Here is a 15,465-nt window from a genome sequence, read left to right as displayed (position 1 = left end):
GGGGAGGTTAAATAAAGTAAAGGGCACAGCTGTCTGGTGGCCTGACAAGACCCAGAAACCACATCATTAACAGGCTATTTGATGAGGTGAGAGATTGCTCGGTGGAAAGAGAAAACAGAATGCAAACCGTGTGTTGAGGAGAATCAGGGTCGTGAGGTACGTCCGCAAGGCTTACACGCAAAGGAAAAAAGAAAAGGAAGGAAATACGGCATGGTTAATAATTATTTGGATAATGAAATTCTTTTTAGGACTTTATTTTCTTTAAGGATTCTTAATTTTTAAAAATTTTAATGGACAAATAAAAACTGTGTATAGGTATGGTGTACAACATGATGTCTGGATACAGGCATACATACAGAAAGGCTACATCAGACTAGTCATCATGTGTTGGACCTCACATACCAGTTTTTGTGTTTAGAACACTTACAATCTACTCTCTGAGCAATTTCCAAATACACAATGTACCAAACTCATTCCTTCATCCAACTAAACTGAATCCTTTGAGCACCACTTCCCCATCCCCTGCCCCCTGGTCATCACCATTCCACTCTCTGCTTCTGTGAATTCGACTTTTCTAGATTCCACCTATAATAGATGTAAGGAATTTTGAGTCCTATTTACTTTCTCCATTCTCCTTTTCTGAATGTTCCATGTTTCATGTTTTCTTTTCTTTGTTTGTTTGTTTGTTTTTTGGGTACCAGGGATTGAACCCAGGGGCACTTAACCACTGAGCCACATCCCCAGCCCTATTTTATATTTTATTTTGAAACAGGGTCTCACTGAGTTGCTGAGGCTGGCTTTGAACTCACAATCCCCCTGTCTCAGCCTCCTAAGATGCTGGGATTATAGGCATGTGCCACCGTGCCCAGCAATGTTCCATGACCAGGTTCCAATGACCAGGCATTGGTAGATCATGGGGAAAGAAAAGGTCACAAACAAAACATCAGGAAGGACTTAAGTTAGACCCAGATCTCGATCCCTGGGTCATTGCTCTGGCTTGGAGCCTGTGGTCCTACGTACCAGATCCTGTACCTTTTGTTCCCCAAAGGCAGGGAGGCCAGCTGCGAGGGCACCCTACGGGCTGTGGACCCCCCCTTGAGGCACCACAGCTATGGGCGCCACGAAGGGGCCTGGATGAAGGACCCTGCGGCTCGGGATGACAGGATCTATGTCACCAACTACTACTATGGAAACAGCCTGGTGGAGTTCCGCAACCTGGAGAACTTCAAGCAAGGTCAGGGACCAGGATGTGGGAGGGGGCAAGGTGTGGCAGCCTGGGGACAGCCCCTGGAAACTTGGCCCTCCTTTACCTTGTGATTTCCTGTGGTCCAGCCAGGTCTAGCTCCCCATCATCAGCTCCCCTAAGGAAAGGAGTCTGGGGGCGCTGCACTGGGGGCCCAGCAGACCCCATGGCACCTGGCGTGCTGGCACTGTGCCAGGAGCTACTCTGCAGGGGCAAACAAGTCAGATGCAGCCCTGCCTCAGGAATATGACTTACCACTGAGGGGGACAATGAGTGTCTTCTGGTCGAGTGCCTGCCGTGGGCTGATTACCCACACGTGCCAGCTCAGGGCATCTCCTAAGTCTCTGGGGTGAGAGTTATCTCACAGGTGAATAGGCCCGGGGCCTGGGATCTGAAGGGCTGTTAGCACAGGGAAGGGCAGAATTTCAGTTACCAGATCTGGGGCCTGATGGGGGAAAGGGACCACTTAGACATGGCCTGCCCTCCAGAGGTCACAGTCTGCAAAGGGAGGCAAAGGCTTGAAGAGACAATTTCAGGATAGCCTTAGAGGAGTGCAGCTTCTGGCGCTGTGGGAAGCCAGGCTGGAGGTCAGGGTAGACTCCCAGGGGCAGCAATGGGCTGAGCAGAGTCCTGGAGGAAGAACAGGAGGGAGCCAGGCAAACAGCACTGGCAATGACAGGAAGCGTGTGGCTTGGGGTTGGCGAGGCCTGGGGGAGGCCCCCGAGCACCCTGAGAGCCATGGAGTCAGAGAATAGACCAGAATCCCTAGGTCTTTCTTCTGCCAGCTCAAAATTGACCTGGTCTCTCCTCGAGCAGCTCACAGGCTGGTGGAGAAAACCAGTGATAAGAGCGAAGGTGAAGGGTCACAGGAGGCCAGAGGCAAGGTGCTTCAGCGTAGCCTGGGGAGGTGAGGGAAGGCTTCCTGGAGAAGGTCATGTTGGTTGAGTGTCCTGAAAGATAAGCAAGCATTCCTCACCCAGACCCAGGGGGAAGGAGGGGGAACAGACAAAAAGATCAGCATGGGCAGAGGCCCTGGACTGGCATCACTCTGCAGGGTGAGCCATTCCACGGCTAGGGACCCTCTGAGCCTGTGTCCTCGTCGGCACAGGGACGGCGTCAGCACCTCCTCATGGCCCCGTGGTGATGGCATAGGATGCTGGGTCCAGGCCCAGGCACATGGTACACTCTGCGTACTAAGTGCTTTGCCCACACTTCCCAGCCCTTGCTGATCTCTCGGGGTGCACAGTGGGCTGGGGGTCGTCCAGGAGGCTCTGGTGTGACCGTGGCCCTCCACTGTGCAGGCCGCTGGAGTAACATGTACAAGCTGCCCTACAACTGGATCGGCACTGGCCACGTGGTGTACCAGGGCGCCTTCTACTACAACCGCGCTTTCACCAAGAACATCATCAAGTACGACTTGCGCCAGCGCTTTGTGGCCTCCTGGGCGCTGCTGCCCGACGTGGTGTACGAGGACACCACACCCTGGAAGTGGCGCGGCCACTCGGACATCGACTTTGCCGTGGACGAGAGCGGCCTGTGGGTGATCTACCCCGCCGTGGACGACCTCGACGAGGCTCAGGACGAGGTGATCGTGCTGAGCCGCCTGGATCCCAGCGACCTCTCTGTGCACCGGGAGACCACGTGGAAGACGCGGCTGCGTCGGAATTCCTACGGGAACTGCTTCCTGGTGTGCGGGGTCCTATATGCTGTGGACACCTACAACCAGCACCAAGGCCAGGTGGCCTACGCTTTCGACACCCACACGGGCACCGACGCTCGGCCGCAGCTGCCCTTCCTCAACGAGCACGCCTACACCACCCAGATCGACTACAACCCCAAGGAGCGGGTGCTCTACGCCTGGGACAATGGCCACCAACTCACCTACACCCTCCACTTTGTGGTCTGAGCGGGGACCTGTGTTCACAGGAGAGGCCACAGTGGGCACGGGGACTCCCCCAGCAGTTCCTGCAACCCACGGTCAGCAAGTATTTCTTGGAGCATCCGGGGCTGGGGGCTGGGCCTGTGGTAGCAGCCAGGAGAGCACCTCCTCAGCACCCAGCCAGTACACTCTCTTCTTTGTGCACAGCACGTGCCAGGAGGTTGACAAGCACTTAGCCTTTCCATCCTCCCGTCGCCTCCCTTGGAGGTCGAGGTCATCAAGCCCATTTTACAGATGAGGAGAATGAGGCCCAGAGAGATAGCAGCCCAGTTGGGATCAGGCAGGCTGTGTTCCTGTGTTCCTGTTATTTTGCAGAAGAGGTGATTTCACCAAGCTCTCCCCCACCTCCAGCCCTCTCCCCTTATCTCCCCTGTCCTCCCAGCCTCCCTTCCCACGCAAAGCCAGAGAGGCTTTTGGGGCCAATGCACTGGTGTTCCACCCCCGGCCCTTGTTCTGGTTGAGCTATTGGTGGCCTTGGGCTTTGGGTCCCTGGGCCAATGTTTTTGCTTCTTGCCTTTGGCCAGCCCCCCTACCTCACCCCACCCTCTGTCCAGCCACATTCCGAACCTCCACGTCACCTAGCCACTGAGCAGAAACCACGCCCCAAGAGAAAATCCTGGCCACTGTCCGGAGGCCCCTCCCTCCTGCCCTCACTCCTATTCGCCCTTGTTCTTCAGCAGCAGCTTGTGTTTCTGCAGCAGCTGGGAAGGCCCCAGGCAGCTGGCCGAGCCCTGTCCACCCAAAGCACTGGCTTAGGCCTTGGGTCCCCTTCCTGGCCTTTCCTGTGGGGACTAGGGTTCTTTCTCTCTGGGCCTTCAAAGCCACAACCTATACACACTCAGGGATACCCCCAGGTCTGCCATGAGCAAGGCCCTCAGCCCAGGTGGCTGGTCCAGGATGGCGCGGGTCCCTCTTCCTGGTCAGTCTTGGCCTGATCACTGCTGGGGCACGCAGGTCTGAGCAGCGAGCTATTCCTGGCTTCAAAATATTGGTGCCAGGGCTGCCTCAAGCCCAGGATTTGGGGCTGAGGATTCCCAGGTGGGCCACTGGGTCTGGTGCTTCTGGAGGCTTCCCAGAGTCTCAGACCCGGGCAGCCCAGACCTTTAAATGACAAGACCTTTAAACCTGATGCTCATTCCTTCAGACAGTAACTTTAGAGCTGAAAAGACGCTCTAAAGGAAGCTGCCTTGGAGTCCTCCCTAGCCACTTAAAGAAATTCCATTTTTAGTCAAAAAGAAAATAGGCCCCCAAAGGCTTAGAAGATGGCTTCGAGGCACACACAGCCAGTCTCCTTCCAGAAGGGCTTTGTCTATACCCTTTTTCTCCTGGCTCAGAGCAGCTCTGCCTGGAAAGGCAATCGGTGGCACCCAAGCCACCTAGCACCTTTGAAGGTACCCATTGCCAATCCCTACTGCCCCTGGACCTGCTCCCTTCCCTGAGCCCACCTGCCAGCTCCCTGCATTTCTGTAGATTTGAACACCCAGTTGCCCTGTTAGGGAGTTCAGCCGCCCGGCCAAGAGGGCGAGGAAGTGCATTTTGTTTGGAGAACATTTCTCCCACCATTGTCAGGTGATATTGATTTGCTTAAGCTAAAATTCACCCTGGAATCTAGAGGGACAATGACACCCAACCAGGCCAGGTCTGACTCATAGAGGAGGACACATCTAGCCTCCCCCACCCAACTTAGCCTCTTCAGGGGGCTGCGGGGCCTGGCCTTTCCCTTGGCCCTGGGTGTGGGTTTTACAAGGCTGTGTTTGTGATGTCATAGCCCAGCCATGTGAGTACAGGCCCCATTTCTTCATTAGTCTGAGACAAGGGAGCATTCGAGAGGGCTGGTTTTGAAAACTTAAAGGACAAGCAGCCTTGTTCTCCAAGGGACATGATGCTGGTCACGGTCCCCAAATATGCACCGGGCCCTTTCCGTTTTCAAGGCCCTTGTATGTGCTTTATGTGCTAAGGACAGCTCTTTTCCTCATTTACAGATGGTCACGCAGGAGTCCAGAGACTGTCACATGGGCAGCTGAGGGGAGGTTCAGTGTTCAGAGTCAGGTGATAAAACAGTGCCACCCACAGGTCCTATCCTCCTGACACAGTGGAAGATAAATACTCTGAATGTGACCATTTTATAAGCAAGGACACTGAAGTCACACAGTAGCTTAGCCTGTGGCAGACTTGGGGTTTCAGAACGTTTTCTTTGCCACCTGTGGCCACTTTAATGGCAACTCCAGAAGCAGTGGTCATTGCTCTTATCCAGTGTGGCCAGGAGGGGAGCCACAAGAAGGGGACTGGGGCCAGCTTGTACAGAACCTTGCATGCCAAGCGAGTCGTGTCTGGAGCAAAGTTGAATTTAAATTGGCAGAGAAAAGGCAATTTTAAGATGGATTCTAAATGGATTTTTTCCTGTCTGTGATTGAAGGTGGGGAAGGATGTGTGTCGTGGGGAACTGGCACCAGCCCGTATCTGCCAACTTGTAGGCTCTAAAGGAAACCTGACCCTGTCAGCTATTTTTTTAAATCCATCTTGGGTTTTATTACATTTGGCAACAAGTACTTCAAACAAGGAAGGGCCTGGTCCAGGGAGGGCCACCGTTTCTTACTGACCTTGGCTGTGAAGCCAAAGGAATCGGTCTCATGTTTCCGAACAACGTGATGCGTGAAGGAGTTTTGGCTGCTGCCTTGGATTCCTCCCTAGAGATTTCCAGGCCTTATCATTATTTTTTTCCCCTCGTGCTGGGGATGGAACGGGGGCCTGGCACTTGCTATGTAAATTCTCTATCACTAGGCCACACCCCCAGGCCCACCAGGTCCCCAGGCCCCCGGGTCCCCAGGTCTTGAATTTAATCTTCGGACTCTGGGAAGGAGGGAAGATGCCTCCGCCTTGGAGCAGCAAAGAAGGGGAAGTCAGGCAATTTTCCAGGCAGATGTGAGAGTGCCTGAAAGCCCGTGTGTTCCAGAGCACCTTTTGCTCCATTGGAGACAGCTGTGGTTTCAGAAGGACAGCACTGCGTGGCTGTCAGAGATGGGAAATAGTAGAAGCCCAGGTCTGGAACCCAGCCTCCCCTCTTCCATGCTACAAGCTTGGGCAAATTCTTTGCCCATGGGGAGGGACATTAACTCCTCATACAGCTGAGGACATGCAGCTTAGTGAGGACAGAGGGCAGCAGAAGACCCTCACAGTCCCCTCCGAGAGCTGGAAGGCACCTTGACATGTATTGTCACTCATCCACCCAAGATCCCCCAGGGTGGCATCGTTTCCCCCTTTACAGGTGATGAGCCTCAGGTTCAGAGAGGTTAGGTAGTCAGCTCAGGGTTCCTAACAGGTAGAGAGGCAAGATTTGAACCAGGTCTATTTTTAAACCAAAACTCCCAATTAACCGTTGTTAAGAATCTTGTAACTAGTATGTTCTCTTCTTGGTTGTGGCTGCTGGAAGCTCAATGTCAAATTTGAGATCATTTTTAACAACTGTACTGAGTCTCCTGCTGGACTCACTCCATTCTAGCTTTCCGCTTGCTCCTTTGCCTTGATCTTTTTATTTTTATTCTATTGTATTTTATATATTTTTGTAAGTTGCCACAGTACTTTTTTTGCATCAAGGTGGCCCATGTATAAATAAAATCCATCATTGAAAGCTTAATTTAAAAGTCTTAACTAAATACCGTGGTCTAGAGCTGGGGCATGGCTCAGGGGCAAAGGGCTTGCCTGGCCTGTTCGAGGCCCTGGGTTCCAGCCCCAGCACCAAATCAATCAATCAATAAACAATAAATGCTATGGTCTGTATCTTTATCATAACACATTTAATAACTTTCTTAAAGTTTTTCATTTGCTGTACAAAGTGGCCTTACTGCTCCATGGGTCCTAGGATCTAACAAGAACGATGAGCTACACAGAATTCAACTCTGGCTAAAAACTAGACCCTCTCCGGGAGAAGTAAGGTGTGCCATCATTAAAGGTGGGCAGACCCGGCCACCCAGTCACTGTCCCCAGCTTCATGTGAGGGCTGCAGAGAGAGAACTGCTGTTTCCACAAGCTTCTGGGTCAGGATGTGGAGCTGAGAGAGAGCTAAGAACAAAAGGAAGTACTTCCCGGGAAATTTGAGAGAAGCCTTGGAAAGCTCTTAAGCCTACGTTTCCCAAACTTCTGTCTCTTGGGTACCCTCCCCACAATTTTCGTCATCTCTTTTTCCCATCTGCGGGATGACACTGTTTCTCTTCAGATGATTCCATTCTGCTTACTAAAATAATTTTATTTCCAAAGGAAGCTTTATAAGTGGTCAGCCAAAGGAAACACAACAATTTTTTTAAGGGAGGAAGTTTACATTACAATTATAAAAAGAAAGTCAGTATCAGTGACCATGAATACACAATGACCACAATCAGGGATGCTTTGTCGAAATCAAATGGCACTGTTACCTTCTGGTCTGCACTGTGCCTGCTAACCTCCAGGCCCAGTCACCTCCCTTTGTTAAAAAAAAAAAAAAAAAGAAAAGAAAAGGAAGCTTATGGCAAACCCAGGAGCTCAGGAGGCTGAGGCAGGAGGATCATGAGTTCAAAAGCCAGCCTCGGCAACTTAGCAAGGTGCTAAGCAACTCAGAGAGACCGTGTCTCTAAATAAAATATAAAAAAGGGCTGGGGATGTGGCTCAGTGGTTAAGTGCCCCTGGAGTCAATCCCCAGTACCAAAAAAAAAAAAAAAAAAAAGAATAAGAAGATTATTATGGGGCTGGGCATGTGGCTCAGCAGTCAAGGGCTTGCTTAGTGTGGACAAGGGCCACACACTGGGGGAAAAAAAAAGATCTGCAAATGTGGAGGGGTGTAAAGCTAAAGGGGACAGCAAACAGCAGCAGGAGGGCATGAATCGTCCTCAAGTAACTGGAGGGTGGAGTTGGAGGGAAGGGCCCTCTCCCCTATGACTCAGTGGCCCTTGGCGTGGTGGCTGAGGTACCACCCAGAGCTGTCTCGAACCACTGATGAGCGACACAGACTCACACCAACACATCCTCCTGCAGATACACAGACACATGGACACACTCGGCCAGGGCTTCTCTCCCCAGCCCCTGTCACCCGGGAGGGGGCCCTGCCGCTGTGGACCTTAGCAATAACAGGTCTCCGGCTCTCCACAGGAAAGACCTACCAGGAAGAGCACCACGGCTTCAGAGCAGGGGCTTCTGGGACCATGCCCCTCTCACCCTGCTTTTCACCCCACCCAGGGTTGACCCTGGTCCCATGCAAGCCAAACATGGTTGGGCTTAGGGTAAGTGGACCTGGCCTTTCCCCTCAGGCCTGTCACCGCCCCCCAGTGCTGTCCACTTCCCTCTGTCCACTGCCCACCGTCTCTGGTCCAAGTTTCCAGCTAGCAGGGCTTTCTGGTACATGCACCTACACATAGCTGCCTCCTTTGTGACTTTCAGGTTCCTACTCCTCAGGGAGATTGTCACTTAGGGCGAGTCTGAAGTTAGCCCGGTCCCATGAGCCAACTTGCTTGGGTTCTGTCAGAACAGAGCTTGTCCCTCACTACGCCAGTGCCTAGGAGTCCCAGTGAACGTCTGCAATCAGAGTGACCTGCCTTAGCATGGGCAGGTTCTTCGGGTGTCCTGAGCAAGCCACCCTTGGCACTGAGGTTGTGGCCACTGGCTGAGCCACCCTTCTTTCATTTATTTGTTGAAGCCGTCCAGAAGTCAGGTTCCACCTGGAAATCTCTAAAAGGCAGCTTCAGACAGCTAAGACAGGAGATCAGAGAGAAATATGAAAACCCACCTCCGGGGGAAACGCCAGCCTAAGACCCCACCCTGGTCTGCAATGGTGACATGCCCAGCAAGGAAAGCTGTGGCATTTCCCTTGTCTGTGACAATAAGACCATCGTGGGGCTGGGCAAGGCAGCTTGTGGCTTTGAACCCTGATTCAGAGTTTGAGGCCACTCTGGTGATATAGCCAGGGCCGCAGAGCTGGGTGGGTCCGGGCTGCCCGGGCCTTTCCCTGACTTGTCAGCTTGGTCCAGGAGAGCAGAAGAGCAGCCAGGAGGCCAGGGCAATGTCATGAAGCTGGCATGGGAGTGCCAGGGAGCAGAGGCTGCTGCTACAGCCGTGACCAGTCCACTCCTCGCTCAGAGGGAGGCTCTGCCACTGCCCTGCAGGTCTTCAAGTCACGCACCATGGACCGTCCACCGTGACTGCTCCCTTCCACGTGGGAGGCGCAGGAGTGCCAGGCTGAAATGTCTCCTCACGGCCCTTGAAAGCTCTCTGGGAGGCGGGAAGCAGCTATCAGCCCAGGGTGTTCTTGGTGCTGTAAGAGCAGAGACCCCTGGGGCCCTGGGTGTGGAATCACAGGAATCCCTCCCTGGGGACCAATGAGCCACCACCCCAACCAGTTTCCATGTCAGCGCAGAAGGAGCTGCCTCTGGTCACCACTGATGGTGTGGTCCTTGAAAGGGATCTCTTTGCCCTTGAGATTTTCTCCCTGGGACTTCAAGGCCCTACAATCTGCCCTTGGCCAGGGTGGGAAAGAGAGAAATAATAGGGACCATCCGTGGGAACTGCGCCATGGGAGCAGAGCTGGGCTCTGGCCCAGCACGCTGTGGAATCTGCAGTGCTATCTCCCGGAACCCTCCCAGTAACCAGTGAGAACTGTTGCTGCCCACATTTCACAAACGAGAAAACTAAGGAACACACTGCTATGTCCCATGTTCAAGGTCACAAGCTGGTGGTGGCTGAGCTGTGCCACCACTTTCTCAAGGCTTCTCACCAGTGGCTCCTGACCCCACCTCCTGTCACCTCACTTCAGAATCCCTGGGGAGTTTTAAAAGATGCTGATGCCCAGGTGCCACCCAGACCAGTACTCCAGAGTTGTGGGGAACAAGGACTGGGATGTGGTGGGTGTTAAGATCTCCCCCAGGAGAGTATGCCAGGCATCCTGGGTGGAGACCCTGGGATGGAGACCCCAGCCTGCTGCCCTGAAGAATGCCCTGCGCTGGCCTGGAGACGGCATGGTGGGGTGGACCTGGAGGCCCTTGTCATAAAAAGCTGAAAAAGGGGAGGCGAGTCAGATGACAGGCCGCATCCAGGCTGCCCTTGGAGAAGCAGAGAAAGCAAGCCCTGGCAGGGGTGGGGGTCAGCTATCTCTCTGCAGTAGGGTGTCTGCATGGCTGGGGTGCTCCTGAGGCGCAGAACACAAAGGCTCCCTCTGGCCCAGGCAGTACCCAGACGCTGCCCCTCCCTTCCAACCAGCCTGATCTCTGCCTACGTCCAAGGCCAGCCTGCGACCTCTGACATTCCTACAGGGACCCAGTGAGGCAGAACAGAGGGGGCTTTCAGAACTGGTGCGTGCTGGCAGGGTGAATTATCACCCAGAATTATCTGCCATGAGCACGGGGTGGCATTTCACGTGCCAAAGGTTGGCTGGCCCCGCCCTGGCCCTAGCTGCTTGGCTCCAGGGCTCTCATTCCAACTGTGCAAGGACAGAAACCTTATTCTCTTCCCTAGCAAAAGGCCTCCACCCCTCACCATCTGTGCAGAGCCTCCCCCCAACCCAGTCTTCCCTGACCCCCACCCCAGGGCCAGAGCCTTCCTTCCTTCTGGCTCAGCACCAGAGTGGATTAGACGAGAGTGATTCAAAAGTCAAGTTCCCAGGTCTTTTATTTAAGCCAGGAATTTTATCAATCTCAGTTTAAATCCTGATTCTGCCACCCACCCCCTGCTTAAGTCTGAAGCCACTTTCCACATCTGTCAGATGGGAATGACAACCTCCATCTTCCAGGAACGTTGTGAGATGGAAATGAGATTGTGGTTGTGAAAAAACTTGGAGAATGGGAACATGGGGGACACTCAGGAAGACGAGGCACCATGCACCTTACCTGAGCTCCAGGGGCAGCTTACGAAGTCAGACCCAAACCCTGTGCCCACACTCCCAAGGTCGGATCAAGACAGGGCCACAGCCCAGGGACCTCACTCAGTGCCACCAGCAAGTTGAACAACCTGGAGGGAAACTCCCAGTGAGCCCTGGAGTGCAGCTTGGTGATGCTGCCATCCTGCTCACCCCAGCTGCACCTGCGCAGTTCATCCTGGACCGCCGCAGAGGGGAACTTACCCTGGCCACTCTCCTGAGGGCCTGAAAGCTTCCAGGTACCGCTGTGTCCACATGGTTCTTGTCCATGCAGGAGGCCCAGCAGGAGGCCAGTAGGGTTACCTCCGCAAGCCACTCACCCCCAACTCTTGCTGTTCTCCTACAGACAATCAGATCTGTCCATCTTTCCATTTCACAAACATCTACTATGAGCTCTGACTCTGCCAGGGGTGGGGACAAGATGAGGACTCAGGTGGTGCCAACAAAAGAAAAGTAAGCTTTTGCTGGATATTGCCAAAGAAATCACCAGAGAATGGTTTGGGGGTTGGAGCTCTGTCCCCATTCATAATCTCTCTCTCTCTCTCTACTGGGGATTGAACTCAGCGGCACTTTATCACTAAGCTTCATCCCCAGCCCTTTTATTTTTTATTTTGAGATGGGACCTCTCTAAATTGCTGAAGCTGGCCTCAAACTTGTGATCCTCCTGCCTCAGCCTCGTGAGTAGCCTTTCTCAAAGGCTCTTTGACACCAGTAAGAGCCCAGATTTTTGCTCTCTTTTTGTTCGGTCACCGTAACCTGTTGGCCTCATCCTCAGGGGTTCAAGATGGCTGTGACAATCTGGATATCACAACCTCACCATTGGTATCTGGATGCAGAAAAGCAATTGGCTGGTGCTTCCCAGAAGTCTCTCTGCAGACCTTTCTGGTTCCTTCCTTTTCTTATCAGACCAGGTCACATTCGCTCACCCATCCCCTCACCAAAACCACTGGCAAGGAGACGAGGCTACCATCATGAGCTTAGATTCTCCAGGGGAAACGTGAGTAAACTAGTAAATTAGTGAATTTGGGGAGGGGAGACACTAGAATAAAAATCAAGTCTCCATGTGGAGGAAGGGGAACTGGCAGTCTGTCATGGTGGCCACATCAGAATTTCCTGCCCACTGGCCTTGCCCTCTGCTGGGCATGCAGTTTCTCTACCTCTCCAGTTTATGCGTCTTCTTCCTTCAGACCAACTGTCACCTCTTCAGAAAGTTCCCTCTAGCTTCCTCAAGAAGGAGCACCCCCGGCAGCTCTGGCTGCAGTTGCAACTAAACATCACACACACCCTTCTCCTGCGCCTTCCTCTCCCTCTTCCTCCTCCTCCTCTTCTGTGCTGGGGATGGAGACCAGGGTTCTCTCTACCTAGGCTCTATGTCGCCTATAGGGAGTGCTCTACCATGGGCTACATCCTCAGCCCCAGTAAACAGGTATTGTCCAGGTGCGTGAATCACCAGAGAATGGTTTGGGGGTTGGAGCTGCAGAGGCGGAGGCCAGGTGTGGCAGAGGACATCGCCTTCTTGGGTGGTGAGATTTTTTCAAGGGTAGCACACACCATGCACATGAATACATTCACACAAGCAGCTGGGCGGTGCCGTGTGGAGTCATCTTCTTTTCCTCTTTGTCCTCTTTGCTGGTTTAAACTTTTTCAATGATGTGACGAGCATCACTTATAAGGGGTTGTGACATTTTTACAAAAACAAAGCCTTTTTTTTTTCAATGAAGAAAAACATCCATTTGGGATTATTTGAGATGTGGAAGAACCCATGGGGTGCTAGGAATTTCTTCTTTCCCTTTCTTTCTTCCTCCCTCCCTGACCTCCAGCAGGAGCTCCCTCTTGGAGTTTGAGGTCCCCTCCTCCTCCTTCCAGGATAAGCTCAAATTTGTTACAAAGATCCAAAAGGCTGTGCTGGGCTCAGGATTAAAAGCAAAGTAAAAAAGGTGAATCTTCACGAGAAAACAATACTGGTGTTTATGTTTTACTTTTCTTTTTTCTTCCAAAGCAGGAATTTGGAGGATTGAAACATCTGGGTCTTTTAATAAAGTCTTGGGATCTACAAGCTTTGCCAGGGCAGTCACTCCTGTGCCAGGAGATGTTTGTCTAGTCGCCCATTCGCTCTCTGGCCACTCGCTGCTGAGTGGAGGATCCCCAGCTGAGGCTGGGGGTCCGGATGGGGCCAAAGCAAGTTTTCAGCAGGATCAAGTCATGGATGGACCAGGTGCCTGCAGGAGGAGGGCAGGCTGGAGGCTGAGGGAGAGTCAATGCCTAGGTCAGAGCTCAGGGCAGGGGGCCTGGGAGGGGCTGTGAGGACCCGGCAGGTGGAGGACTCCAGAGAGGTTAACGGTGGAGTCAAAAGACCTGGGAGTTCTTGAGCCGTGGGAACAAAGGAACAGAGGACAACCCCTGGATTCCCGCCAACAGGAAAGGTAGAAGAAGATGTCATCACCGCAGTAGGATGAGGGCAGAAAAGGGGGAATTCTACTTCATGCTCTTGGCGTCATCATGATATGAAACACACAGAGGGGACACCCCCCACGACGTGGGCCTGGAGGTAGAGGCTGAGCCCTACTCCGGCCTCCACCTCTTCCACATCCTGCCTCTTGGGATCAGAGGACTCTGGCCCCCAGGGCCTGGCACAGTAATGTCCGGTGCTGCAGGCCTGCCAGCTGCATGCACTGGTGACAGATGCTGACACACGGTCCCAGGGCAGCCTGGGTGGGGCACTGCCAGCTGGGCATTGCCTCAGCACCAGGAAATGGAAGGAAGCAAGGCCCAGTTTAGGCTGAGGACTCAGAGAGAGGACCATCCCTCAAGGAAAATGGGTTGGTCACCAGAATATGGCTCAGCACCTCACAGCTGGCCTGATGCAAAGCCACAATTGACTTGGGCACATGGGTCTTTTGGCTTCTTCCTCAGTCCTGATGGTACCAAGAGTGCCCTACCCAGGGACAACCTGCCTCCCAGGCATGTCCTCAGGGCTTCATGTTCAGGTTCTAGAAGGAGAAATTCATATTACTTTCACTTTGCACACGAGGACACTGAGGCTCAAGAGAGGTGGAGTCACTTGTTTGGGGACACACAGCTGGTCAAATAGGCCTCTCAAGCCTGGGGCCCAGGTTCTTAAGCCCACCTTCACAGCAGGCTTCATTCCATGTTTCCTTTCAAAGCTGACTTGGAAGATGCACATTTAACAGTAGCTTCCAGAAAGCATGGAGGTTACACAAAAAGAGATAGTATCCGAACATGTACTTCTTAATTTTATGTTTGAGAAATTTTTGTTGAAAGTGGTTGCAAGTCTCATCTGCAAAAATTATTGGAAGAGTAAGAACCTGGCAGCTGGTGGTAGGGAAACCACTCCTTGCACGGCACTCAGCCTCAGGCCTGGCCCAGTGCCGCCCCTGGGGAGCCCCCCACCCCCTCAGGGGTCCTGGCCAAAGCCACTTCCTCGGACTGAGGGCTGAGCCGAGACCCCTGGAAGCTGGCCAGCTTCCCAGCTGCGGTTTCTGCCCCTAATGTGCCGGAGCCATCCCACGGTCTGGGGCCTGGGCTTGGCTCTTCCTCGCCCCATGAGAGAAGCTGGGGGAGAGCCGGGCCTGGCTGCAGTGGGTCCTGTGTTCAAATTCCACCTCTGCCTCTTGGAGTCCACAGACCTGAGTGGGGGCTTTGAAATCAGACCCTAATTTACACCCCAGACCCAATTACTTCCCAGGCCCAGCTCCAGGGGCCTTGGGCATCTCTTGTCCTCTGAAATTTAGCTTCCCACCTCTGGAATAAGGACAAGAATGGGGCAGACTTGCAGCCACGTGTGAGCATTAAGTGACCCAGTGTGCACGTGGGCTTGGAGCAGCAGTGCGCACGTGGGCTGGGTTACTATTACTTTGCCAGTGTGCACAGTCCCCTGCTCAAAGCCCTGGCCTCAGTGTCTTCATCTGACACCAGGCCCACCTCAGAGCCCTGAGGAATCAGCGAGGTGATGTGTGGAAAGCACTTAGCACAGTGCTTGGCGATTAGTGAGTGTCTGACAAATCATTAACAATCGTTCTTATTGTCCCAAAGCCCCCTGGGAGCTCATGCTCAGGGAAAACTGGCTGAGAAGTTTAAAGGATTAAATTTGTGAAGAGAAGCAAAGTCACGCCATGGAACAACTTGAAGAGCCAGGGCCACCAGGAGCCCCGAGGAGCTGGCAGGGCCTTTGTAAGTGGCATGTGATGAGCACAGGGTTGCCCTCTTCTTGTTTGCACTGGGAATCGAACCCAGCGGTGCTCTTCTGATGCCAGCCCTGGAGCTCAGCAGAGGAAGAGGCTGGGAGGGTCTGTGGTGGGCTGGCGACTAGCAGGGGCAGCCTGCCAAGGCCCTGGGTGGGGCGGGGCGGGTGGGGCATCCTGGAATCTGAGCTGGCGGGTGGGACAGGGC

General features: G+C 53.4%; 1 protein-coding gene across 2 annotated transcripts in view; it reads left to right on the top strand.

Annotated features, from left to right (window-relative positions):
* Olfml2a (olfactomedin like 2A) overlaps nucleotides 1-6,950 on the top strand; it is a 35,321-nt gene extending 28,371 nt beyond the window's left edge. For both annotated transcript variants that reach the window (XM_015497599.2, XM_048813072.1), the window contains 2 exons: nucleotides 1,049-1,234; nucleotides 2,545-6,950. In XM_015497599.2, coding sequence (XP_015353085.1) covers nucleotides 1,049-1,234; nucleotides 2,545-3,149 — 791 coding nt within the window. In that variant the 3' untranslated portion in view covers nucleotides 3,150-6,950. The remainder of the gene's footprint in view (nucleotides 1-1,048; nucleotides 1,235-2,544) is intronic.
* The last annotated feature ends 8,515 nt before the right edge of the window (nucleotides 6,951-15,465 follow it).

Source organism: Marmota marmota, unplaced genomic scaffold (genome assembly GCF_001458135.2).
Source record: "Marmota marmota marmota unplaced genomic scaffold, marMar, whole genome shotgun sequence".
NCBI lineage: Eukaryota > Metazoa > Chordata > Mammalia > Rodentia > Sciuridae > Marmota > Marmota marmota.
The sequence above is the reverse complement of the archived record's forward strand: the minus strand, read 5'-3'. Positions and strand labels throughout refer to the sequence as shown.